This window comes from Drosophila ficusphila, unplaced genomic scaffold, assembly GCF_018152265.1.
Source record: "Drosophila ficusphila isolate 14025-0441.05 unplaced genomic scaffold, ASM1815226v1 contig_791, whole genome shotgun sequence".
NCBI classification, from domain to species: Eukaryota; Metazoa; Arthropoda; class Insecta; order Diptera; family Drosophilidae; genus Drosophila; species Drosophila ficusphila.
In genome coordinates, this window is record NW_025064737.1 from 19,782,755 (window position 1) to 19,806,158 (window position 23,404).

At 40.9% G+C, this 23,404-nt stretch overlaps 8 protein-coding genes across 13 annotated transcripts; 5 read left to right on the forward strand and 3 right to left on the reverse strand.

Moving 5' to 3' along the window:
- Nucleotides 1-29: 29 nt before the first annotated feature.
- LOC108095813 (telomerase-binding protein EST1A) lies at nucleotides 30-4,039 on the reverse strand. Of its 2 annotated transcripts, none has more exons than XM_017197086.2 (10): nucleotides 3,708-4,039; nucleotides 3,274-3,638; nucleotides 2,768-3,217; nucleotides 2,335-2,711; nucleotides 2,120-2,262; nucleotides 1,929-2,064; nucleotides 1,776-1,871; nucleotides 917-1,714; nucleotides 588-724; nucleotides 30-529 (listed from the first exon to the last, which is right to left on the reverse strand). In XM_017197086.2, the coding sequence occupies exons 1-10, from the start codon at nucleotides 3,895-3,897 to the stop codon at nucleotides 387-389; spliced, it is 2,835 nt and encodes a 944-aa protein (XP_017052575.2). In that variant the 5' UTR covers nucleotides 3,898-4,039; the 3' UTR covers nucleotides 30-386. The 2 variants fall into 2 exon arrangements, with proteins under 2 accessions (XP_017052575.2, XP_043064876.1); XM_043208941.1 differs by having other exon boundaries at nucleotides 3,274-3,641; nucleotides 3,708-4,033.
- A 521-nt stretch (nucleotides 4,040-4,560) lies between these two features.
- LOC108095826 (YTH domain-containing family protein) lies at nucleotides 4,561-9,564 on the reverse strand. The gene is made up of 10 exons (XM_017197106.2): nucleotides 9,433-9,564; nucleotides 9,334-9,367; nucleotides 9,117-9,138; nucleotides 8,881-8,976; nucleotides 8,707-8,814; nucleotides 7,027-7,121; nucleotides 6,825-6,968; nucleotides 6,099-6,763; nucleotides 5,088-6,033; nucleotides 4,561-5,030 (listed from the first exon to the last, which is right to left on the reverse strand). The coding sequence occupies exons 2-10, from the start codon at nucleotides 9,349-9,351 to the stop codon at nucleotides 4,989-4,991; spliced, it is 2,136 nt and encodes a 711-aa protein (XP_017052595.1). The 5' UTR covers nucleotides 9,352-9,367; nucleotides 9,433-9,564; the 3' UTR covers nucleotides 4,561-4,988.
- Nucleotides 7,294-8,381, forward strand: LOC108095828 (purine nucleoside phosphorylase). The gene is made up of 2 exons (XM_017197110.2): nucleotides 7,294-8,210; nucleotides 8,268-8,381. The coding sequence occupies exons 1-2, from the start codon at nucleotides 7,374-7,376 to the stop codon at nucleotides 8,301-8,303; spliced, it is 873 nt and encodes a 290-aa protein (XP_017052599.1). The 5' UTR covers nucleotides 7,294-7,373; the 3' UTR covers nucleotides 8,304-8,381.
- Nucleotides 9,565-9,947: 383 nt separating the features above from the next.
- On the forward strand, nucleotides 9,948-11,144 carry LOC108095829 (transmembrane emp24 domain-containing protein bai). The gene is made up of 5 exons (XM_017197111.2): nucleotides 9,948-10,219; nucleotides 10,283-10,403; nucleotides 10,588-10,658; nucleotides 10,724-10,850; nucleotides 10,908-11,144. Exons 1-5 carry the CDS (start codon nucleotides 10,040-10,042, stop codon nucleotides 11,027-11,029), a joined length of 621 nt encoding a protein of 206 aa, XP_017052600.1. The 5' UTR covers nucleotides 9,948-10,039; the 3' UTR covers nucleotides 11,030-11,144.
- Nucleotides 11,130-15,731, reverse strand: LOC108095827 (inositol polyphosphate-5-phosphatase A). Of its 3 annotated transcripts, XM_017197107.2 has the most exons (9): nucleotides 15,550-15,731; nucleotides 15,096-15,326; nucleotides 14,702-14,881; nucleotides 14,472-14,644; nucleotides 14,330-14,417; nucleotides 14,120-14,275; nucleotides 13,825-14,064; nucleotides 13,276-13,312; nucleotides 11,130-11,576 (listed from the first exon to the last, which is right to left on the reverse strand). In XM_017197107.2, the coding sequence occupies exons 1-9, from the start codon at nucleotides 15,625-15,627 to the stop codon at nucleotides 11,302-11,304; spliced, it is 1,458 nt and encodes a 485-aa protein (XP_017052596.1). In that variant the 5' UTR covers nucleotides 15,628-15,731; the 3' UTR covers nucleotides 11,130-11,301. The 3 variants fall into 3 exon arrangements, with proteins under 3 accessions (XP_017052596.1, XP_017052597.1, XP_043064901.1); XM_017197108.2 differs by lacking the exon at nucleotides 13,276-13,312 and having other exon boundaries at nucleotides 11,415-11,576; XM_043208966.1 differs by lacking the exon at nucleotides 11,130-11,576 and having other exon boundaries at nucleotides 11,977-13,312.
- A 1,078-nt stretch (nucleotides 15,732-16,809) lies between these two features.
- On the forward strand, nucleotides 16,810-18,014 carry LOC108095788 (protein TRACHEARY ELEMENT DIFFERENTIATION-RELATED 7A). Its single transcript, XM_017197046.2, has 3 exons — nucleotides 16,810-17,009; nucleotides 17,318-17,794; nucleotides 17,854-18,014. Exons 1-3 carry the CDS (start codon nucleotides 16,898-16,900, stop codon nucleotides 17,931-17,933), a joined length of 669 nt encoding a protein of 222 aa, XP_017052535.1. The 5' UTR covers nucleotides 16,810-16,897; the 3' UTR covers nucleotides 17,934-18,014.
- A 268-nt stretch (nucleotides 18,015-18,282) lies between these two features.
- LOC108095785 (thioredoxin domain-containing protein) lies at nucleotides 18,283-21,430 on the forward strand. 2 transcript variants are annotated; one of them, XM_017197041.2, is made up of 6 exons: nucleotides 18,283-18,487; nucleotides 18,590-18,914; nucleotides 18,974-19,135; nucleotides 19,192-19,320; nucleotides 19,810-20,357; nucleotides 21,356-21,430. In XM_017197041.2, exons 1-5 carry the CDS (start codon nucleotides 18,355-18,357, stop codon nucleotides 19,970-19,972), a joined length of 912 nt encoding a protein of 303 aa, XP_017052530.1. In that variant the 5' UTR covers nucleotides 18,283-18,354; the 3' UTR covers nucleotides 19,973-20,357; nucleotides 21,356-21,430. The 2 variants fall into 2 exon arrangements, with proteins under 2 accessions (XP_017052530.1, XP_017052531.1); XM_017197042.1 differs by lacking the exon at nucleotides 21,356-21,430 and adding an exon at nucleotides 19,409-19,438 and having other exon boundaries at nucleotides 19,810-19,853.
- On the forward strand, nucleotides 20,469-23,227 carry LOC108095791. Of its 2 annotated transcripts, XM_017197048.2 has the most exons (3): nucleotides 20,469-20,902; nucleotides 21,356-21,695; nucleotides 22,647-23,227. In XM_017197048.2, the coding sequence occupies exons 1-3, from the start codon at nucleotides 20,838-20,840 to the stop codon at nucleotides 22,797-22,799; spliced, it is 558 nt and encodes a 185-aa protein (XP_017052537.1). In that variant the 5' UTR covers nucleotides 20,469-20,837; the 3' UTR covers nucleotides 22,800-23,227. The 2 variants fall into 2 exon arrangements, with proteins under 2 accessions (XP_017052537.1, XP_017052538.1); XM_017197049.2 differs by having other exon boundaries at nucleotides 20,471-21,695.
- The last annotated feature ends 177 nt before the right edge of the window (nucleotides 23,228-23,404 follow it).

Sequence of the window (23,404 nt, forward strand, 5' to 3'; positions counted from 1 at the left end):
GCCCGTCGCACCAGAAATAATCGAGGCGATTAAACAACAATTTAAAGTGATTTAATTTTTCCGAAGGTCACAAAATGTACATTTGAAGAAGTGAGAAAGAACAAACTAGATGAGTGGAAGCCAACGAGATGTGCTTGGGGAAAGCATCACCTCGGGGAAACACCTTTACGTCCGCGCCTGTGTACCCGTGTCCAGTCCTCAGGAACCCACGTCGTGTACGTATCCGCGGCTAGCGTACGCGTCTGCATCCGCCGACCCTAACATACTTCGTCATTTGTGTATAATGTAGGTAATATATCATAGCTTGAGCTCGATCCGCACCACAGCTAGCGTTGGACGAGTCCATTTATATTGTTAGCCAATCCAATTGCAGTTGAAATCGTCTTTCAGGTTGATTCGCGGCAATCCTTGGCCCACTGAAGGAATTCATCCAATGCACTAACCGCCAAATTGCGAGAAAGAGCCTTGACTCGAAGATTACGATCGGTAGTAATAAGCACCAGCTCCGTTTGAATAAAACATTTGCCGTCTGAAAAGGGTTTATTATAAGGACGTTTTTAACACTCGACTCAAGCACTGCTGCTCACCTGTGCACTGTTCAGATTTAGCAGTTTTTGATACAGCCACTGCCGTCGCCAGAATTTTATCGTCATTGGAAAGGTACTCTTCCTCAACTAAGGCAAACACCGATGAATTAACAAATGAACCCTTTGTGGTAGCACACCTTAAATAAAAGTAAAAGAGCGATCAGCAAGGAATAATACATTATAAAATTATGACTTTTGAGTTTATACGCTGAAATGTTACATTATCAGCAAATTATATCACATGGGAAACAAACAATTAAATGAGGTAATCGCCTCAAAGCACGTAATCAGAAATCCCTAGTCATGACATAAAAATAACAATTACTTACTTAACATTGCTCTTGGCTGACTTAATAAACTCCAACGACTTTTTGGCTCGCGACGACACTTCGTCAAAATGGTGGATGCGCTGCGTTTGCTTGGAGCTGCGGTACGAGTCCAGCTTAACACCCTTGGAAAGACCATCCAGTTCCTTGACCACCGTCAGTGGAATAATGAGAGTGTAGCGCTTAAACTCCGTAGCCAGTTTCTCAAAGTCCTCTAGACAGTCGATGAAGCAGTTGGTGTCAGGCAGAAGGTATCGCGGCCGCACCTCAATATATATTTTGGTATCCACAAATTTGAGGATTTCCTGCAGCTTACTGTTGCATATCTGCTTGACCTTAGCCTTGGCCTCTAGCTCCTTTTTAAGCTTGCACAGCTCCGAAACGTCGGCATCAGTGGAAGGACACAGCAGTTCCTCAACTACTTGGCCCTGCATCTTCGACGATTTAGCCACAAGGCCGCAGCTCTCAGCATCGAAGTTTTCCAAAGCATTCTTCATGGCGACGTTCAGATCCTCAATAGTGAAGCTCGAGTCCAACGGCTGCTGCAGCAAATCTTGATGCTGAACATAACAGTTCTGGAATTGGGCAATTCTACGGATACGTTCTATGAACTGAATGCGTTCGGGTGCGCGCTTGATGCAATTTTTGCTCATCGTTTCACGGCCCAGGGGATTAAAGCCACTCAGAGCAATATCCTCATCCAAGAGGATTTCTTTCTTTTCTAACTTCTGCTTTCCAAGCACGCACTCAATGTGCTCGAATAGTGTGGAAATCTCTGCCCAGCAATCGATGAAAGAGTGTCTGTGGGAAAAGATTTAAGAAAATATTAAAATTCCAGTTAAGTATTCTGTGTAGAACATACTCTTCAGTTCTGACCGGTTCCCAAACGTCGACATTGATACTCAGCCAATGCACATAAACCTTAACATACTGCAGATATGTGTTGACAGTTGTAAAGCTGAAAAAGGATAACAATCAAAATAAAAATCTTTATGGTGTAATTGGCCTTTCCTACTCTTCTTCCGGTAGACAATCGATGTTTGTAAAGGCTGCGACAAAACCAGATAGTAATTCATTTGTTTTTTTTAGCACAAGTCCAAAGAATGAGTTGGCAAAATTAAAGCTGTGATAACGCATCTCACGGCGTGACGCTGTACAATAACAAAAAGCATTAATTTTAACCGTGATAGGTGTTATCATTCATACTTTTCCGCTTGTTGTGCTCCACGACGAACAGGTTTAGTGCCACTATTTTCAGCAGTTTGGAGCGTGACAACAGGTTCTTGTGTTTTAATGCGGCGCTTATTTGGATCTGCAGTTTTCTCAGCAGCGGATATAACGAGTCCACACTGTAAATGATTTTTACGTTGTTAGATACAGGTTTTCAGCTTTCACTTTCACCGAAAAGTAAATATACTCACTCTGTGCCCGTGTAAAGCTTGCCTATCAAATACAAATAAAGGGACACAATGCGCGGCAGCAGCTCCTCCGCCGCCATCTCCTCGTAACGATTGACTTCGGCCAAAGTGGCTTTGTTCCCCTTTGCCTTGTTCCCCTTTTCATCGGTGCGATGTAGACGTCTAATTCCGTCTGGATAGATCCAGACCTCTTTGCGCATCTGCTTAGACTTTTGGTTCTTCGGAGATGCGTAGTGCATAGGCGATTGCTTCAACTCAGACTCCTCGTACTTACGTCGAATTTCGTCGAACAGATCCAGTAAACTTTCCTTTGCCGTCTGGATTGAGTTGGAAGTTAAAAGGCTGCGGACATAGTAGTAAACGGCATCGAAGCGCTTGTGCTGCAGGATATATATGATAAGAGAAGTTCCAAAAATATAGCTCCGTTTTTTCTTACATGGTAAATGGAAATGACAGCCAACTGATTGTAAGGGGCTCCATTTCCGGGCACAAGCTCCTGGGCGCGCTGATAGTATTTGGCCGCCTCCAAGTAGTCTGTAGCCTTGACGTGATTCACACGGTATCGCGACAGATCGCCCAGACAAATGAGTAGCCGCTGGGCCACCACCTTTAGTGCGCTCTCGCAGCGCGACGAAGCCATACACTTGGCCATCAGCTTGTCATACACCAGGCGGTAGAACTTAGTAGCCTGTTCTATCAAAAGAAGCGTGTGAACATGTGCCTGATCACTTTGCTGGCGCTTCAGGTAGTCCCGCACGTTGTAGAAGAGTAGTTTCCAAAAGAAGACATCGACCTTGTGTTCGCACACGAACTTCAGCTGCTCCAGAAGAAGTTGTTTGAACGCGTCTTGCAGCTGGTCGTGAATGTAGCAAAAGTTTTTCCAGTTCTATGGGGTAGATTGACATGATAAACGAGTCTTTTAGAGGTCTCCTATGTACTTACTACTAGTATAAGGTTTCTCTGATGCAGCACCATCAACTGATCGTACAACTGGACTACGTTCTTGGCCTGGGGCAGGCCCAACAGAGGTTCAAACCAGTCGGGATGCTCGGTGGTCAAACGGGTGCGCGTCACTGGCGACTGTGGAGCATGCTCCTTGTCCTTGCCAGGATGATTGCGACCCCTGCGCCGTGCATTGTGTCCGGATTTTCCCTGACTGTTTCCATTTCCTCCCGCAACAGCTGTTGCCACGCGCAATATGCCTGGAATCCCGCATTCCCGAGGCAGCTTCCCGCTGGCAACCAAAACGGTTTGAGGCTGCGGATCCGGAATCGGTTTCCCTGCAGCTGAATTGCTCAGGATGGTGACTGCTATGATTTGTGAAATCGAAAGATATAGACGTTTGTTTGCATATTTGATGCGTCATACTCGATTACCTGGCCTTGACGCATTCGTAGTCGTTGAAACTGGCTCCGCATTCTCAGCGTTTTCCGTCTCCACCGTTGTCACCCTTGTTGTTGTTGCTGCGTGGCTGCAGCTGGCCGCGATTTTATTCTGAAGACGTTTGGGCAGCGTCCCAATTATCAGCGATATATCATTTTGTTCTCGCGATCCCTTTCGACTCATATTTCAAACGATGCCTTTGCTGTTGCATTTATTCCTTTGTTGGAATTTTGTCAAATGTGTAGTGTAAATTACGCCTCGAAAAATCTCTAGAGATTGGAGATGGGCGCGTGAGCGTCGTTTGTTTACGCACCACACACCTCACGCGTGCGCGCCAGTGTGACCAGGCGTCCTCAGTGATGTTTTAGGGGGTACCTTTTAAACATTTGGCGCTAAAATTGTGTTGTTTTCGAACTTGGTCAGGAGAATATAAATCTTGACACATGATACTATAAAACCGGTATACTTGATAGCATAATAAACTATTGTGCCAAATAAAAAAAAATTTTTGAGAACATCATTTTAATTACTTACCGCTTCAAATTTATCAAATCTATCGTCAATTAACAATAAACGATAATCCCTACGAATCTTTATGTTTCTATCTTTTACGGGTTTAATTTCGTTACGTACATGACTCTTTTTATTTTAGTGTTTCAGTCTTCCACTAACGTATAATTATTGGATAGCGCTGTGAAAGTTATAATATTCGGCCCGTATTGCTTTATGTGTAAGTATTATTTAGAAAATACTATTTTAAGCTTGTTGGAAGGGAAACTTTTGATCAATCTCTTACAAGTAGCGGTTTTATATTAAGAGATGTAGGTAATTTAGTCAATGGGTAAATGATGGATTGATTACTTTAATTATATTATACATACATAAGTCGTGTACACTTTAGATTCAAATAAGTTGTATAAATTGTTACAGTGCAACTACAAGGAATGGCTGAAGCAGACTCCTTGGTGTTTATAAATGTTGTATATATCGGCAAAATCGATCATTAATTTTTTATGAACTGTTCAATGTGAGCGTCAATAGATTTATATAAATATTGTAATAAATAATTACGTAAAAATGTTATCATACTTTAATCATTAATCCTATTTCCCACATGTTCGTTTTATATGTTCTTCATGAATCGGGATTTTATCTTGTACACGCAATGGTTAAAAAATCTAAAAATTATAATTTAATGTCTCTAAGCAATTCAACGGATTGTGGGAGTCCATTCAATATCATTTAAAAAAGAATTCTACCGCAGCTCAGTAAGTTTATGAATATTCATTGCTTCGCATTTTATCCTTGTCGGTGTCCTGCAAAGAAAGTAATGCTATCAATAAAGGAAACCATGGAATAAGCAACAAACTTACTCTTGACAGATCTTTTGATGCGGACAGGCCCGCTTTAAAGCGCACGCCAATTTTAATTTGTTCAGTACTGAAATCACGATCACGGGTTTTTAACCTTGCCTTGTTAGTATTATTCTGTTGATATTCATTTTTTCGGTTATTGGATCCGTAGTGGGTTCCAAAGTCATTTTCTCTGTCGAAGTCCGGGCCGTCTCGGTCCTTAAACTGATAGTCGCTGCCCGATTTCTGGATGTCGAAACCGCGACGATACTCGCTGTAATTGTTGTGTGGGCCGCCGCTTCCTGGGCCGCTCCTGTGACCTGGATTGCGGAAACCTGCTCCGCCTCCGGCGTTGAAGTGTTTTTGTGACATGCCACCGCGACCGTCGCGATCTCTATCCTTGTCGTCCGTCTGCCGGTTGAAACTGCGGGCAAGTGGGGCCTGCACCTGGTTGCTTCCATCGGAGCCGTGCATTGGCGGACGCTTGGAGGAAACCTCTTCCTCCTGCTTCTTTTCGTAGTGGAAGAAGTCATCGAATATGGACGTTGAGTGGTTGTACGAGTGCAAGATCTGGAGCACCTCGATTCCCTTGTCGTTGGGCACTTCCTGGGTGTCCCTCGAGTTCGTCACCGACTTGTTTTCATTGTTCTCCAGACGAATGTGCCGCAGTTTTCCATTAGGCACATCTTTCACGTATATCCACTTCACCTTAAACTTGCCCTTCCACTTGTCCTGCGACCAGACGCTCGACGTTGAGTTGTAGTCGACCGCGGTCATCATTTGTGCCATGCCGCAAAAGTGGCCGGAGCCGTTCACCGAGAAGAACAGCATTATGTGGCCACCCTCTTTGTGTCGCTCCTTAAAGGCATCGTCCAATCGCTTGTTGCCGTGGTCGGTTGAACACCAGATCTCGTACTTTATACTGCGGTGGATATCATCCTCGGAATACGATTTGATGACAAAGAACCTGAGGAATTATAAAAGTTTGATTTAATTTATTCAATTTTTCTTCTTCAGGATATAAAATATTACCTGGCTGTCGTGGCTTTGTTCAAGTCCACCACTTTCGGGTTGTAATTGTTTTTGTCTTTTAATTCGTCCAACAGAAGTTGGGGATCGACAGGCACCTCTTCGGTTGCAGATGTGGCTTCCACCGGTCGTGATTGGTTCTCATCCCGGTATTCGAATTTCGGAGTGTTCTCAAACTCGCTACTGCGGAAACTGGAGTAGTTGCCCGATCGCTCTGAGTTACGGTTTGGATGGGGCATGCCCTCGTGCCTTCTGGCATTTGGCGGTCCAAAGGCACCGGCATTGTTCGTTGGACGAGGCGCTGCATGATGGACAGGCTGCTGGGGTCCCAGATTCCTGCGCACCGGGCCCGTGGGAGAAACCTTGGCTCTGCTGAAGTTATTGTTGCTGCCCAGGCCCTTGTTCTCGTACTTTTGGAAGTTCTCCGTGTCCTTATTTACCTTCTCGGTTCTGGCGCCCAAAGGCGGCGCTGCGTTGCCCGATATGGAAAAGTTGGAGCTCAAGTCAGAATAACCCAAGTCGATCGGCGAGGGAGGAGAAGGTACGGGAGGAGGTTTATTGTTCGGCAGATCCCATACGCTAACTTCTAAATCGTGCTTGCCTGGAACCATAGGTGGTGGTGGCATGCCAGGACCCTTTTTCTTATTGTTGGAAGTGGTGGACGCTGCCTGCGTACGTAATCAGGATGTTAACCCAATCGATTGGCAATCAAAAGTGCTTGAAACTCACTCTGGATGTTAGTTTGGCTGGCTGGGAGGCAATTGAGGCCCAGGTTGTCTTCTTGGGAGCAGCGACAACTTCATGATTTTGTGCTTCATCGTTTGTTCTGTTGTCCAACTTTGTAGACGGGTGGTCATTCTCATTTCGAATCGACTTTTGGATTAATGAAAACAGTTTGATATGTTTTACAACGTAAGATTTTTCTTCATACCTGTGCTGCTGGCTTCCTGGAATTCCAAGGATTTACATGATGCTCATCGCGTCTTGTGTTATTTGGAATACTATGTCCATGCCTTTTGTATGAATCTAAAATTGGGAACAAAATTATTAATCAGAATCGTTCTCAGGATAATATGTGTTATAAATGCTTATGCTGCGATTTGATTTAATTCAAATTAATTCATTTGATATTAGTATATAGCATTACCTTAAAAATGGAGTAAAAAAGAAACTTTCAAAATTTAAGGAGGCAAATCAACTTGATATACAGTTTGTATTTTATTTCACTTTCGGGCAAACCAGATTTAAAAAAAAAAATTATCTAAATTTTTGTTTGCAATGGAGGAAGATTTAGAGATTAATAGCGAAGAGGAACGGGACACCGTTCCAATTAAAATTGGAATAATTGGAGAGGCCAATCTGGACAGGCCGATCTATTTGGCGGAACGCATGGAATACGCTGTGTGCACGCCATTTGGGAAACCCTCGGATGTGCTTATTGATGGCCAGATCGAAGGCGTAAATGTGTGTCTCCTGTCGCGAAATGGTCGGAACCACGACATCATGCCGAGCAACATCAACTACAGGGCCAATGTGTGGGCCATGCGAAAGATGGGTTGCACCCACATCCTGGTGACGAACACGTACAGCTCCTTGAGGGACAACATCCAGCCAGGACACCTGGTTGTGCCCCACGATGTGATTGATTACACAACAAGGCGAGCTCAAACGTTTTACGACGGTGCCAAGGGAAGTCCTTTGGGCGTCTGCCATGTTCCTATGAATCCTACTTTTTGTGAACGCACAAGGAATCATCTGTTGAGTGCAGCTAAGGAGCTGGACTTCCCCACGCGCACCAGTGGCACGGTTCTTACCCTCGAAGGACCTCGCTACTCAACAGTTGCCGAGAACGACATGTTCCGCAAGTGGGGAGCGGATCTTCTGAGCATGACTCTGTGTCCCGAGGCCACTTTAGCGAAGGAAGCTGGTATCCTGTACGCCTCCCTGGGACTGGTCACAAACATGGAGTGCTGGTGCGCTCAAAAACAGAACGCAACCACCCACGAAATAATCTACATCTTCAAAAAGCAAGCGGAAAACCTACAGAAGGTCCTAATCACAGCAATTAAGAATATGTCCGCCGAGGATTGGGCCGAAGACATTTTAAAAGCAAAGGTAGGGTATTTATTTATTACTTAAAAGAATAAGGAATTAAAAATGAAACCCTTTCAGGTTCTGGTGTGCAGTAACTTCGCAAACAGTAAATAATTTCACATCTTGTAAAATTATATGTTTATAATAAAATCGATTCTAAAATTTGTATTGTAATAAAATACTAAATTCGAATTTATTCTATTTTTGCACATTACCAAAATAAATTAGAAATTCATAAAATAGTTCAGTGACCCCGGAAATGAATTGTCTGCTTTGTTCTTAAATCTAAATGAATGATAAGATAAAACGAAAACAAAAGTCATTGAATCTTTTTGAAAGCTATCCATCTCGGTCCCACAATCTTGGATTGTTATAAATATTAGCCCTGACTAAATCCAATCGGAAGCTAATCGGACGCATTCCTGATGCACCGACTTATGCATATTCGCAGAGTCGAAAAACCAGTTAGTAAGAACGATTGCACAGCGAGTGCTGGATGAAAAACTGCTATACATACCATGATTGGCACTGGCTTTTCGGCCCTTGTTCATATTATTCCATGGGGTGTTGCAGTTCTCCTTAAAGTTGAACGGCGGATATTGGAATTGCATGGAGCTTTCATTGACTTGGGGGTGGAGAGATCGGAGACGGGTTATGGGATCTGGACGACAATAAAAACGCAAAAACTCACCAGAGACTTCATCGTGAGTGGGAGAGGATAGATTTTCGTAAGAGGCCTCATCGACTTGCTGGCTCCATGGTATATTGCGCTCCTCGACCGATTTAGCTGCATTTTGGGGCATGGTAAACAGAGAGGAAAATGGCATTAAAAGCGCACATTAAGCAAGAAATGCGATCGAAAGTCGAGTGGTTCCTGTCTTTTGTGGGGGGAAAACGCTCTGTCTGTGGTGGTAGCTTGTTATATACCTGTGTTTCCTGGTATTTTCATCTGAAACAAAAACACACTGCAGGTTAATAATTTTACTCGTATGCGGCGTGGGCAAATTGTGTGTTTTTGTACATCTCGGCGATGTACACAAACAGCGTATTAAAGGCAACATTTCCGACATTTCTTCCTTCCGAAAATCCCGACATAAATCGAACCGAACATATGTACATATGTGTGTATGCAAAATACAATTACCTGATCCACGCCTGACATTTGCTGCACTTTTTGCCTGCAAATAAGAAAGCGATTTAGTATTGCGGTTCCGATTCACTGCACTTGCACTCGGTGTATTACCCCTTTTAAAATAAATGATATAAAAACACAAGGCAGGTAGAATTTGTTGCTTAAAAGTTTTAGTAAACTCCGATATATTTTTTACTTAAAGAACCACATACACTGACACCACACGCACATTAACCAATACACTGACAGAATTCTTAACGCTTCCGAAGCCGCTTATTTTCACGAACGGCGTTGAGCGGTATTTTACCGACACCGAATACCAAAAATGCGTTACTAAATACTTAACAAACCAGGGCTGCAGCACGAAGTCTATGCATTCGCGACTACGCCAGAATCTATTCGTTGAGTTGTCCGCTCTCTCACCAACAAATAAAACATTTTCTTCAAAAACGTAAAATGTCAAAGCAGGCTGCCAATCCTGCAATTAAAAACTCAATGCCATATAACTAAAAAAAACTTGCCATAAATTAGTGGTGCACCTGGGGCACCAACCGAGTCAGTGAAAGACATCGGCGGCCAGACACCGATATCAAAATTCAAACAAACTAATAATAAATATCGATACCACTGATGGCAAAACCGATGCCTTTGCAAGAAGAAGACAAGTAGCCACCTCATCTTTGTCAGCCGTAGATTTTGTTAGATTTAAATTGTGAAAATGGCGAGGGCGGCTTTGATTGTGTGCCTACTAATGGCCTGTGCCTGGGGCAGTCACGCCGTAATGTTCAAACTTAACCCGAACACCCAGAAGTGCCTCAAGGAAGACATCCAGGCGAACCAGTTGGTGATGGGCGAATATGAGGTGTCCGACGTTCCCGGCCAAATCATCGACTATATTGTGAGTTTTCCACTTGATTTATTTATTTAACAAGGTTAATAGCGGGGGATTCGTGTTTACTAGGCCCGCGACACTAAAGGACACATCCTGACGCAGAAGGAACACATCACCAAGGGCAAATTTAGCTTCATGTCCGAGGTTTACGACACCTACGAGATCTGCTTTATATCCAAAGTTCCTCCACGTAAGTAATAATTGTAACGACAGCCATTAGCGTGATTACTGCACAGCAAAAAAGCTGATCAAATAGTGTTTGAATTATCAATGGAAAATATTTCCTGGTATTTCCTACATGAAAGCTTGCAGAAATATTCCAATGAGTATTTAGTTACAAAAATATGAAGTTTTTGACTTTACTTTCTTTTCAGATCAACGCGGCATTGCACAGGAAGTATCGCTGCTGACGAAAAAGGGTGTGGAAACCAAGAGCTACGAGGGCGTAAGTTCACTTAAACCGCCTTTTCTTATCGCAAAAACTACATTCATTATATCAATCCGAAACAGATTGGTGAGGCATCCAAGCTGAAACCCCTGGAAGTGGATCTTAAGCGTTTGGAGGATCTTTCCGACTCCATTGTGCGCGATTTTGTCCTGATGCGCAAGCGTGAGGAAGAGATGCGCGATACTAATGGTAAGATTATCCACGGATCACCCTTCAAAAAAACTTACCAACCTTATTGTCCCGCAGAGAAAACCAACAGCCGCGTCCTGTTCTTCAGCATCTTCAGCATGTGCTGCCTGCTCGGTTTGGCGACGTGGCAAGTTCTGTACCTCCGCAGGTACTTCAAAGCCAAAAAACTCATCGAATAGTTCGTCCGCCTAGCCGTAGTCTTAATGCGTGTGTGGAACCGTGTTTAAATGCCTCGTTTAGATTTCATCTTTCATCTTTTGAACGTTTTTCTGAAATAAATGCAACTACCACGTATGTATATTTTATTACTGCGACTGTTCTTGCACATGTCTTGGCGGTGTGACAAATAAATAGCTCGTATTGGACGCGTTTAACATAACAGGTACATAACACAAAACCACACGGTACAAGTTATTGGCTCAGCTGGCAATATTTGATAGATCCGAAGCTCTTAGACGGTTGTTTCCTTCAGCAGCATTGCACTTTCGGTGTTTAGGCCGTCGCCCTCAATGGCCAAAGCCCCGGCTTCATCGGGGTCTTCTTTGCACGGACTTGTGCCTCCCTTTTTCATTAAGATGTAGCGCGTTTTGGCCGCGGAACTGTTTGGTGCACTCGAATCCTCAACGACAGATTGCTCCATCCACAGGCTGTCGTCGTTCAGCGCCTGATTCACCAAGTTCGCCAAAGTTTCCGGTAACTTCGAAATGCCGGTGGGATCCGCAGGGCCTTAAAAACACAAAAATACTATTACAGCACTTGATGATTAAATAAAATATGCTGCAAGCCTGACTCTCGATCCACAAAACTAGTTTTGGTCGGCTTGCAGCTTTCATATTAGCAAGAAAACTAAAAAATATTTTCAAAATATAATATAAAAAATAAAAGAAAAGAAGACATGTGAGGTAAAAATGTATTTTATTTTCTTAAAGAAGAAGAACACATAAAAAACAATATACATATTAAAAAAAACACAGATTCAAAGAAATATTTTAATACGCGCTTAAACTGCATCGTTGCTACTGCGAAAAGGAACAGAGTTCATTATATGGATATCAAAATTTTCGAAATGGCTTTTAAAATGCAAACGTACGACATATTTACATATGATTTCAGTAGCTCTACAAATTAACTTAAAACAAAGTTTAATTAAAGTTTTAAGCTTTAAGCGTAGGTCAAAGTAAGTATATAAATTACCATGTGATTTTTAGATTTTAAGTTTTGTACGAATATGTATGACTTTCAAGAATACAGAGATTAGAGATTTCAGATACTTAAAGTAACGTAAAAAATAATAAGCGATGTATGTAATCAACAATAACATAGCCGTTAATTTTTTTGGTAAATCCGCACATGCAGACAGAAAGGAAACTTTAAAATGTTCTTAAAAATATATTAGTCGTAAAATAATATATGTACGTATAAAATAATGCATAGCGTACTACCAAGCGGTACTTTAATCGCAGGACTTTAAATACTTTTCTTAACAACGAGATATAAATCAAAATAACAAAAGACTGAAATTAGTTGATAGTACAACACATATTAATAACACTAGAGCTGCGTTTTGGCCGCGTTGGATCAGCAATTGGGGGGCAAACGGCTTCAACTTGATCAACAACATCATCCGCTGCCTCATCAACTGTGTCCTTGTCCTTTTCCTCGTCTTTGAGGGATAAGCGCTTTAGGTTCTCCAGCCGAGACTTCAGCTGGCCCGGGGTCACGGTGCCCCTAGGGGTATTCTCCTCTGCGGGATTTCCCGCCTCGCGGCAGGTCGATAAATCTGATTCACAAGCCTGGCCCTCCGATATTCTATCCGGTGCCAAACGCCGTTCCAGCGGACTCCGCGAACTGCTCGAGGTGGAGGTGCACGAACTGGTGACCTCCGGATACGGCGAGTGAGACTCTGTACTCTCCGGCGTATAGGGATCTTCGTACAGCCGCTCGGTGTCGGTGCTCAAGTGTTGCGTATCTATGCGGTTGATTATAATGTCTTGCGTCAGCATCAAGCGCTTGGACAGCAACTTATACCGGTGTGCCACGGGCTGCCTTTTGATAATGTTCCGGCACATCGGGCAAATGGCCTCGCCGGTTCGACTGCTATCGTCGAACTGCAGCAGACTATTGCTGGAAAGGTGGGCGCACAAGCACATGCAGATATTATCGGAGTCGATTATGTTAATACTAATGTTTGGGAAGTTCGAGGAAGCCGTTTTGCCCGCCTCGTCGTCTTGACTAATTTTCAATGAATTGTACATATTGCGAGCCTCCGTTTCGTCGATCAACTTTGAACTAGTTGCTATATCCTCAAAGAGCTTATTAGAATAGGGACAGTATTTCAGTTTGACAGCGGGCACGGGTGATGTTGAGATGTTGTTGGGTTTGGCGTAAGTATTCGTGTAGTTGCAATCACAAGATCTATAAGTACCTTTGTTTGGTTTAAGACGGACAGTTAAGTAAACAGGCTACATGACAAAAAAGAAGAGATAATAATTATTAGACCGATTGTAGCAAAGGTTGCCTAAAGCAATGGCTTATATACATATGGATGCCCTATCCGTGGAACTATAGAATTTAAAACTTGAATCTAACTAGCTTCGATGCACCGAAGTCTGTAAATATCCTTGCAGATTTATCTGAAACTTTAGAGTGATTTTCTTTATATAACAAAGATCTTTCCCTAGTTTTTGGTTATGGTTATCTATTCATTTATTCGTTATAGAGGATATAGTAAGCGCACTACAAGTGGACTAAGCGACACCATGCCGTAAGAAAACATAGTTGTTAGGGATGGAAGCAGAATTAGAAACAGCCGGTTCGTGTAAACATTCGGAAACAATACGAAGCCTCTAATAGCGAAGAGCAAGAATATTTATCAAAGTGGTGCACAGTGGTGGGAAGGCAATCGAGAGTTGTAAGTAAGTTTAGATTGCTCCTGCAGTTATTCAGAAGGGAAAGAAGATTTAAGAAATCTTACCTTATGGTCACCCATGCAAACAGCTTCCCCAATCATTCCGTATTTCCAATCATCGCTACGAATAATCTCATGGACTTGGGGGCTCATCAGAATCCTATCGCACCAAGCTGGACAGCGAGTGGACATATAGTCGGTGGGCATCTCAGGATCTTCTTCAAACGGATACGACGGAACGAACTTAATGGGATATTCGACTAGAACGTCTTTAAGTGGCTCCAACTCTCTATCAAACTTCTTAAGCTACATACACGAAATTTGTTATTAAATGTTAAAGAAAGGTTTTTTATTTACGTACCCAGTCTTCTTTAAACTTAAGTTGATGGTCGGCATGACTAAATTCTTTTTTTCCAACGGTAAGTACGTTATTTCCAGTTGAGTTGCGATAATGGATCTTATCGTTCTCGTTCTTGACATTTTGAACGCGATGAGCGGTCAAGTTTTCAGTTAGTTCCTGTTTACAGATGATTATTTATTATCTGCTGTCAAGTTCACATAGTAAACTTACTTTCACAACGCCTTCAGTGTCACATCTAAAATTAAAATCCCCAAAGAGGAAAAATGGCACCGTGCCATTCTGCTCGTCCAAATGGAACCTGCAATTTATTAAAATTTAAGTTTCTTTCCGAGATAGTCAAAATTAATATTACCTTTCAATGGTATGAACTAAGGCTCTTCTCCGCGTCTTACAATAAACGGAGGGGAAATTTTCGCATGCAGCCAAATTGGAAGCATCGTGGAATAAGTGTATGTTGACTAGATCGATCACTGTGCCATTGATTTCCCATCTTGTTCGCATAAAACCCTTACGAGACCATTTGCACTGTAAATAAAGTCTATTTATTAACTTTTCTTTGGGTTGTAATAATTAGTAACTCACTTCCGGGAAAAAATGCTGTGGGAATTTAGACTTCTCCTTGGTGGCAATAGTTTCAATGTTTCCGGAATAGATATGTTTATCTTTAATATCTTGAAGACTTTCCTCCCAACTGTGGGTTAAGAAGTTCCATATTTTTAGGGACGCAACATCCTGGTGGACGAAGTAAAGACTTCCAAGAGCCTATAAAAAGTAAAATAATAATTTAATTTATCCATGGCAAATTAAACCCCAGGCCACTAAGTTTTGACTTGGATGTGACTAATGTTTCCTTTTTCTCTGGCCCACTGACTTCATTAATATACTTGAATTACTTGGATTGGAAATCAAACTAATTGGCTCAGCTCATCCATCATTTTTGATGATCGAATTGACCTACAAACAATATTCAACCCACCGTGAAATGCTCGGCCGACTTGAAGTCCTCGTCCATGAAAATGTGTACGCAGGTGAAGTCTGCCAATTCGGGGGCATCGCAGAGGCACCGGATGAACTCCTGGACGTACTCCATGGACTTTTCATAGGTCTTCCCGCCCACTTCCTGCAGATGCAGGGCCAGGAATTTGGGCGCGACCTGCGATATCTTCGCAAGAAATTCGTGAAGCCATAGTTGTAAAAGTCTCTCCGGCTGCAAAGTCGATTAGGTTGAAAATTCGATTATCGGGGACGCGGGTGTGCGGAATATCAATTTGTTTGGAAACACGGACTTAAGTGTACATATTTATGCCAGTGGGTCCATACATAAATATGCGTATTTACGCATCGTGTATGTATGGGCCGTACGTAAACATGTATACTTCCTAGCCCCTTTTGGCTTTTTGGAGAAATATCACATCCACTGCTTTACGTACGTCCTCGAAGAGGCTGCCAACGTTCGCCGTGACCAGAAATATATCCGTGCCAGACCCGTCTTCCTGTGCTGAGTCCATTTGATCCCAGTTACGCCTGCGATGCAACAATTTTATTCACTTTTTATCAGTGTTCCAATTGGAAAATGTAAATACTAATTGAGTTGAGGGGCGCAGTGTGACCGCACGGCCTGGTGAGAACTAGGTCATTTCGATAAGCAGCTTTCGAGTGACCGTTCATTATTTGTTTATTTTCAAAATTAAAACATTTTATTCTTAAATAATAATTATGTATGATCCCTAAATTATATATTCTAAAATATATTTTGCAACTAAAACATGGTTAATGATTGGCCTACTTTCCGTTTATATGTTCCTTTTTCATATTTTAGTTTTTCTAAGTTTAAAAGTACCGCCAGTCAACTGCCAAAATCGTAACAGAGTCACTTCCGCAATCCTGATTTCAAATAATATAAAATAAAAGGAATGTTAAGTAAAAACATAAGTTATTAAAATAAGTTAATAATAAGTTATATAAAATTTAAAAAATTACTCAAGATAAAAGCAAACGCCGCTTTTTTGTATCTTGTATTTAGAAAGTAATGTTACAGTGTACCTGTAATTAAATATGAATAAATGCATTCCGGAATTAAAAATGCAAGCTGTGTGGTGGCCCATTAACCAAGTTAAAGATGCCTCGTCTATATTATGATCATATCCGGCGACGTTTAACTATTAATTACTACGGTGAGTACTCACTATGTCACTTTAGTTTTCTATTCAGAATTGCGACGTTCAAGTCTTTCAAAAAACTTCCAAACGCTCTTAAAGTATTACATCCGTAACACTTGTCCAAGATGTCATCAATTTGTGTCACTTATGCAAATCGTCGATTCCCACAAAACGAGTTTTACAATTTGTCAAAAAACAAGTGGTCGAAAAACCTAACTTGCAGATACTATATAGCCGATTGCTATTTTCAGGCTTTTTGAAAGTTGGGTAGTGAAAGTTGTATTGAACTTTTTTGCGTCTCTTTCGAAATCTTAAACACAATCCAGCAATTGCACGTAGCATGAATACTGAATAGCACGTGAGACGGTAGCCACATTTCTTGCGAGAATACACAAGTGCCCCAACTCCAGCGCTGAACATACGTACATATGCCCTATAGGGGCCAAAACCTTTCGGGGGAAAAGCTATGGCAGTTATAAATACTTGCACATACGTCCGCCACATATTTTCTTTGCAACAAGGTATACGGTTCGAAATTTATAAAGAGGCGGACGGCCAGAAAATCGTTTATTGTACTTTTAGGAACCGTTAAATTCGTATCTTAGCCGCGATCGGAAAAATGCGTAATAAAAATTTTGTCGTTCTGATATGCGCTTCCTGCATTTGTGCTTGTGCTGCGGTTCCGGATAGTTATTCTGGCGATATACAAAACTCGAACTCATTGGATTTCGGTGCGTGAATAAAAAAAAGGATATTCAGAAAAACAATCAATAACGCAAGTGATCTAACTATAAAGAACAATAAAGAACCTTTGTAATACCCTTAAAAACTGTGATTATGAAGTATCAGAAAATAAATAAGATCTATATAAAATAATCTATAAATCTAAAAGTTTTATACTACAAAGCTTAAAGGAAAAAAACCTAATGTAAAATGTTTCGAAAAGCAATTTGGGACTATTATTAATTTATATAAAAATTCTCTTTTACCCTTACAATATATTTACAATACAATATTTTTAAATATTTTTGTTTATTAGGCAATGATAACGGGGGCTATCAGTATAACGCTCCCCCGAAAAACGACTATCTACCTCCCGCAACTCCCGCCCCAGAATACCTGCCCCCACCGAATAATGGATATCAATATAACCCGCCCCCGAGCAACAGCTATCTGCCACCTCCGAACAACAACTACCTACCTCCGGCTCCTGAGTACGGACCACCTCCTGGATATCCTGTGTATGGTCCACCTCCTCCCTTTTACAAGCCAGCTCCCCCGATTCCCTACCATTCCCACGACTCGTTTCTGGAAAAACTAAAGTCCAAGATCAACTTATACACGCTTGGAAAAATCCTGTTAAAGCTCTTGATATTCAAAAAAATTGTCAAGTTTATTGGCCTGATTTTCTTGCTCTTGGTTTTGCCAAAGCTGAAAAATATTTTTAAGGATGATATGATGTCTGGATCTGGTGAAAGCGATGGTATGGAAAGTAAACTTGTTGAAACTGATAATGGTAAATTATTTTAATAACCTGACTTTCATTGAAAGTAAAAATGTATTATTTTCTTTTAGATAAATTAGCTCAACAAATTGAAGATCTTTACGATTTTGTGGCCAATTCTATTGAGAATTTTGAAGGAAGAAGCTCATAGATGTATACCAAAACTAGTTAAAAATGTATTATTATTTATTTATTAAAATTGTTCTTATAAATAAAATTTAATTATATGTTATACATGCGTTCTATTAATATTAAAATAATTAAATTATTTATCAGCAACGAGCCGATGCAAACCATCAATACTTAGTTTATATTACCTTTATTCATACGAAGTGAATTTTGAGTTTTTAGGTATATCTTTTCAACAGGTTCTGTATAAAATTTATATGTGGTGGTGGGTTTTTACAAGTTTAAAAAAACTTTTATAATATCTTTTCATTCCATATTGCTTATCTCGGGTAAGAAAATTCGAAAGTTTCGCATCACTAACGATATATATCGATAGACGGGAGTTACAAGTCGGCATTAAAGTTCCGATCCGGTATTATTTGGCAGTGATCAACAGCAACATAATGCTGCAGTTTATATTCCTAGTTATTTTGGCTTTTAATCTAGAAAATTCTGCAGCCCAGGAGTTGCGACGTGTGGACGACACGGAGTTAATTCAACTCCTGACCGGCAACAGCAATGTGGTCGTCCTATTCAGTAAGTAATACTATGCTGAGGAAAAGAAATCCAGCTTACGTGTACAGGGCACATATGGACAATCACATACCGGTTACAGGCTAAAAACTCTCCTTTTCGCAGACAAAAACAATTGCCAGCAATGCTTGGAGTATGAAAATGTGGTCACGAAGATACATCCTCAATTAAAGGAAACTTTGTCTGCCATTGTGGTCCAGTCGGTGGACAGCAATCTTGTCTCCATTTACGACCCAAGTAAGGAACCTGCTCTGGTGTTCTTCAGGCGGGGAATACCAATTCTTTACCATGGCGAGGTGAACGATGACGAAATCCTAGACTTCTTCTATGACAATTTGGAGCCAGCGGTCAAAGAGCTTTCCGACGACAACTTTGAGCACCTGACGCAGGCCTCAACGGGGGCCACAACCGGTGACTGGTTTATCTTCTTGTAAGCTATATTAGTCATGCGTTGAGGTCGTCTAAGCCATTGTGTACACCCACTTCTAGCTATTCCGCCGAGTGTACCGTCTGTCAGCGACTTTATGCCGTCTGGGAATCAGTGGGCGGAAAGCTGAAGCGAAAGTTGAACATAGCCCGAATGAACAGCTTAGAGTCTGGAATCTCAACAGCAAAGAGACTGGGAGCTTTGGAATCGCCGGCCTTTATTTTGTATGTCATTGGTTGTTAATCTTAACCAAACTTTATACTAATAGAAGTTTTTACAGCTTGAGGCAGGGGAAGATGTATCGCTATTTGGCCAAGCAATACAGTCCCGAGGCATTTGTCCAGTTTGCCGAGAAGGGATACTTAACCCATAGCCATCCTCAGCCAGTTCCAGAAATACCCAGTGCCGTGTAAGTATCTTCTTCACAGCTTACTATAATTTAAACATCTCTTTCGATCGAATATTAAAATCAAAGTCCGATTATGACCTTTTTATAGGGATTTGTGAGAAACTGATACATGTCTTTAGTAAGTGAGAAACATTTTTCAACCCATTAATGAGTTTAAACTAATTGTTTAAATAAATATATAACTGTTTAATTTAACAATTAATGACTTTTAGACCCCGGTGCAAGGTTGGAATTTAGTACAACACCGAATTGATTTGCTTTTGACCATTATGAAAATTGTAAAATATTACTGCAAAATAATGATTAATATCAAATCTTATAATAACAGTGGTTAATATACATATTCGTAATTTTGTACATAAACACGTATAATCAACTATACCCTGGCTTACAGAGTTCCTGGTTTAAGAAGATCGAGTTTAATCCTACAAATTTAATTCTAATTATATACAATGAAATTATTAATTTTTAAACATTCATGTTTTTCAGAAACGAATTTTTGGGCCCACTCCAAAGTTATTTCAAATCCGATAACATAACGTCGTTGGCTACGTTGGGAATTTTTGCATTGGTCATTGTTATATATCTTACAAAAAAGATAGTCAAAAAACTCAGTTCAGAGCCAGTGAAAACAAAAAATAAGTCAAAATAAAATTAACATTAATAATAAAACTAAAATCGTTTTAAATCATCTATCAAATGTAAATGCCCTGTAAAATCAAACAAACGATGAGCGCTAAAATTCAACTACTGCAATTCCTAACGCCACACAAACTGCCAGCTGTACCGTGAAACAGCGGAATCGAAACATGCAGATACTTAATATCGCAAAAAATCCATTGTTCGTTTGTATCGGAAACCATACCTATCCTATCTCTTGATTGGTTTCAATTCATTAGCGTGCCAGCAAACAAAAATATTTAGAGCGGGACTGCTGAGTTCAGAGGCTAACTCGGCTAGCAATCTAGCCAATTACTTAATTGCCATGATAGTTTGGCGTGGAACACTCAATTTGAAACCGCGTTTCGTTTCCTAAGGTGTGTGTATTTTTCGCGATCGTTCCTCTCGTTTTTTTGTTTTGGGAGTTTTTGCAGTCGTTAGCGTGTTCCTCGGAAATATTTTATCTTGGGTAAATCACTCGGAACCCGCTATTTATATACGCTTCATACATACAGAGCTGGTGAAAACACAGTGCTCACCAAATGTCAGTTGACGTCAGAAGGTCTTGAGAAGCGCGAGGCGTGCATATACTACGTATATAACAGGGAGAACCCCCGAGAGTGGGAGAGAGATCGAGAGAGCGCGTTCAACTTTCGATTGAGTTGATATTTTGGCTATTTCGCTTTTGTTCAGTTCAGTTCAATTCAGATACTCGTTGCCAGCCAAACCGAAGTGAAGTCAAAAACTCATGTGCGTACTTACGTGTAAAGCAGTCGAAGAAAATGTGCAAACATACAACTACCATATGTACTTGTATGTGGTGAAGAGTGTCAGCGTTAATCGCCTTTTCCCTCTGCATGACGACTAGAAAATACTCGATACCGTGTCTGTTTGGCCAAGTGAAAAACAAAATTGATATTGTGTAAGTTATATCTAGCGTTGGGAAAACGATGAAAAGTGTCATTCCTAAAAATACACCTCCTCGGGAAAGGAAGTCGCAATAAACGTGCTAGTCGTCGCCACAAAGAAACCGAGACTCTGGAAGTAGGGCTGAAAAGTAGCCATCATGACTAGCTCACCACCCAAAACGGCAGCCCGTTTACAGAAAATCGATATTCTAGTCGCGCTGTAACGCTGGCTAGCGCCTAGCTGAAACAAAACAAAAAAATAACAGACAGGCGAGACATTAGTATACCGAAAACCTCTTCCGCCAATGGTCGACATATAGCCGCAAATGCCTACGCTACATATCAGCCCCAAAAACAAAAATACAACCATCTGTGATACGCGCGTACCTAAAACAGTTTGCGAAATGAACTAACTTTGCTCCGATCGAGGGTATCACTGGGAAATTAACGATGCGTCTTGTCCGCAGTAAATGTTGTCAACGTGATGTATCCGACTATTTGAGCACCCCGCACCAGTCGTCAACAAACTCCGAAGTCCACACCAAAAATATATTTACACGCTATTGGGACGACCACATAAAAATGAAGGAACTCAACGAAGAAAGGTCCAGGGGCAAGCCCACCTCATCATCATCTTCAGCACCTGCCAAACAAATCCAGAGCGTTACCTTCGTGAGAAGTACGGGGACCAGTAATCCACCAGCTGTTTGCGACCTAAATGGAAACGGGAATGGGAACTCGGCCCAAACCGAGTGGACCTTTCCCCCAAAAGCGCCCACCCCACATATCTACAATTGCCTGACTCCCGTAAGTTCACACAGGAAGAAAAAAGCTAAGATAATTTAATCAAATAACTGATTAAATATGAGATAGCAATGAAGAAACCATTTCCATTTTAAATTTAACTACATCAAAAAGGCATTTACAAGTTTTGTATAGGTATCCGGTTTTTTCTCTGCACCAAACATAGGTCCTCCACAATCTAACCACCCACCCACTAGTTATTCGCAAAAGCTTCCTCCCCAGTGCAGACTATCATGACGTAACGATTATTAGTTACTCCGCGGGTGACCGTATATACTATATAGTTGCTAGTCTTTGTGCGCTCGTGTGTTGGCGGAAGATAAAGAGGAAACAAATTATTTGCACTTCAACAATTGCCGTCTAAATCATTAGTATGTATGGCGGTATGAACCGACATACAGACATTCGGCGGTATATTATAGGCATTTAACGGGGCGCATGTAGCATTAAATATACCTATTTTAAGACATTTTTTAAGTGATAAGATTAGGGATCGCACATATACACGCAGGTCAGCTTGGGCCATAAATCTTTAATTTATTGAGATCCTATGTCAACGCAAACACCTAAAAGAAGGGCTAAGCTAATTTTGCTTGCCATTTCCGGGATTCACTTTCACCTTCGTTTTATACCTTGAATGATTATAAAGCAGAACAAGGCTTTCAATTAAATAATTACAGTATACAATATACGATCGATGAACCTGGGTAATCGCAAAATAACTTCACAACACTTCTCAAGAATCTGGCTTTTTCGAAACATTCGGTTGCGATAAGCTAAAACTGGAATTTTCAACAGTGATTTAAAGCAAACCGCAAAGAATGATTAACCCGCAGTTTTAGGCTGAGTTTAAGCTTCATGAAAACACAGACTTGCATTTATATATGTATATATACCATTAGCAACTTTCCAACATAAAACAATTAACTTATTAATGTCTTCTCTTTCTTATAGGACATGATGGCATCAAGTGATAAAAACAGCTTTAAAGGATTTCGGAAGCAGTTCAGTGGACGATTTAAGCGCCTAGTAACTCGAAAAGTGGAACACACTCCAGTGATACCTCCAGAATTGAAGCCGCAACTTAAAACAATATACGTTTACTAACTTAAGATGTAACGACAATTGCAAGCACAAGTGTTTTCGCCATTATACACGAACACTCCCTATGTGCGTGTATATGGCAGGAAACATTAGTGATAGGAAAAGCAAGATAAACTAAGTAATCATAATACCATTCTGATTGACAATTTAAGTATTCAGCGATTCGTGCGTATTGTTAGGCTCAATAAAAAGAACATTTCATAAGACAGACAAAAGTTTAATGAAGTTGGGATGAAAACCGCGGGGCTAAAACTAACATATCAAAGAATTCAAATATGTAGTTCTAATTATCAAACTAGTTTGATGTTTAAAAATCCTCCCCAAGTTGTATTCTGAATCTATGTAATTGCTTTCTCTTTGAATAAGTTGCAAAACCTCCCTATTGTAAAACTGTTCATTAATTATAATTAAAGCTTTTTTAACTACCTTAACTGCTGATCGATTTATTCTTCATAAGGGATTTTTCAATCGAAACCAATATTTATAGAAAAGGTATTAAACTGAAACAACGATAAATGCAAACCAAGGAAAACAAAGAAATCTGGTATCGCGCCTAAAGAATGTAGCCACTAAAAATGTGATACGATAAGATTAAGGTAAACAAAGTG

What these genes read in the sequence shown, in the direction of transcription:
- LOC108095827 (XM_043208966.1), bottom strand. Translation starts at nt 15,627, where the DNA reads ATGGACTCAGCACAGGAAGACGGGTCTGGCACGGATATATTTCTGGTC. An exon ending in CACAGCATTTTTTCCCGGAA is followed by an intron (nt 14,645 to 14,701) that starts GTGAGTTACTAA and finishes CTTTATTTACAG; the next exon opens with TGCAAATGGTCTCGTAAGGG. An exon ending in TTAAGTTTAAAGAAGACTGG is followed by an intron (nt 14,065 to 14,119) that starts GTACGTAAATAA and finishes TCGTGTATGTAG; the next exon opens with CTTAAGAAGTTTGATAGAGA.
- LOC108095785 (XM_017197041.2), top strand. Translation starts at nt 18,355, where the DNA reads ATGCTGCAGTTTATATTCCTAGTTATTTTGGCTTTTAATCTAGAAAAT. An exon ending in GGTGACTGGTTTATCTTCTT is followed by an intron (nt 18,915 to 18,973) that starts GTAAGCTATATT and finishes ACCCACTTCTAG; the next exon opens with CTATTCCGCCGAGTGTACCG. An exon ending in CCAGAAATACCCAGTGCCGT is followed by an intron (nt 19,321 to 19,809) that starts GTAAGTATCTTC and finishes CATGTTTTTCAG; the next exon opens with AAACGAATTTTTGGGCCCAC.
- LOC108095791 (XM_017197048.2), top strand. Translation starts at nt 20,838, where the DNA reads ATGACGACTAGAAAATACTCGATACCGTGTCTGTTTGGCCAAGTGAAA. An exon ending in AAAAACAAAATTGATATTGT is followed by an intron (nt 20,903 to 21,355) that starts GTAAGTTATATC and finishes TCTTGTCCGCAG; the next exon opens with TAAATGTTGTCAACGTGATG. An exon ending in TCTACAATTGCCTGACTCCC is followed by an intron (nt 21,696 to 22,646) that starts GTAAGTTCACAC and finishes TCTTTCTTATAG; the next exon opens with GACATGATGGCATCAAGTGA.
- LOC108095829 (XM_017197111.2), top strand. Translation starts at nt 10,040, where the DNA reads ATGGCGAGGGCGGCTTTGATTGTGTGCCTACTAATGGCCTGTGCCTGG. An exon ending in AAACCAAGAGCTACGAGGGC is followed by an intron (nt 10,659 to 10,723) that starts GTAAGTTCACTT and finishes AATCCGAAACAG; the next exon opens with ATTGGTGAGGCATCCAAGCT. An exon ending in AGAGATGCGCGATACTAATG is followed by an intron (nt 10,851 to 10,907) that starts GTAAGATTATCC and finishes ATTGTCCCGCAG; the next exon opens with AGAAAACCAACAGCCGCGTC.
- LOC108095813 (XM_043208941.1), bottom strand. Translation starts at nt 3,897, where the DNA reads ATGAGTCGAAAGGGATCGCGAGAACAAAATGATATATCGCTGATAATT. An exon ending in TACGAATGCGTCAAGGCCAG is followed by an intron (nt 3,642 to 3,707) that starts GTAATCGAGTAT and finishes CACAAATCATAG; the next exon opens with CAGTCACCATCCTGAGCAAT. An exon ending in AGAGAAACCTTATACTAGTA is followed by an intron (nt 3,218 to 3,273) that starts GTAAGTACATAG and finishes TCTACCCCATAG; the next exon opens with AACTGGAAAAACTTTTGCTA.
- LOC108095826 (XM_017197106.2), bottom strand. An exon ending in GAAAATACCAGGAAACACAG is followed by an intron (nt 8,977 to 9,116) that starts GTATATAACAAG and finishes CCCAAAATGCAG; the next exon opens with CTAAATCGGTCGAGGAGCGC. An exon ending in CATCAAAAGATCTGTCAAGA is followed by an intron (nt 5,031 to 5,087) that starts GTAAGTTTGTTG and finishes CTTTCTTTGCAG; the next exon opens with GACACCGACAAGGATAAAAT.
- LOC108095828 (XM_017197110.2), top strand. Translation starts at nt 7,374, where the DNA reads ATGGAGGAAGATTTAGAGATTAATAGCGAAGAGGAACGGGACACCGTT. An exon ending in AAGACATTTTAAAAGCAAAG is followed by an intron (nt 8,211 to 8,267) that starts GTAGGGTATTTA and finishes AAACCCTTTCAG; the next exon opens with GTTCTGGTGTGCAGTAACTT.
- LOC108095788 (XM_017197046.2), top strand. Translation starts at nt 16,898, where the DNA reads ATGCGTAATAAAAATTTTGTCGTTCTGATATGCGCTTCCTGCATTTGT. An exon ending in CTCGAACTCATTGGATTTCG is followed by an intron (nt 17,010 to 17,317) that starts GTGCGTGAATAA and finishes TTTGTTTATTAG; the next exon opens with GCAATGATAACGGGGGCTAT. An exon ending in ACTTGTTGAAACTGATAATG is followed by an intron (nt 17,795 to 17,853) that starts GTAAATTATTTT and finishes ATTTTCTTTTAG; the next exon opens with ATAAATTAGCTCAACAAATT.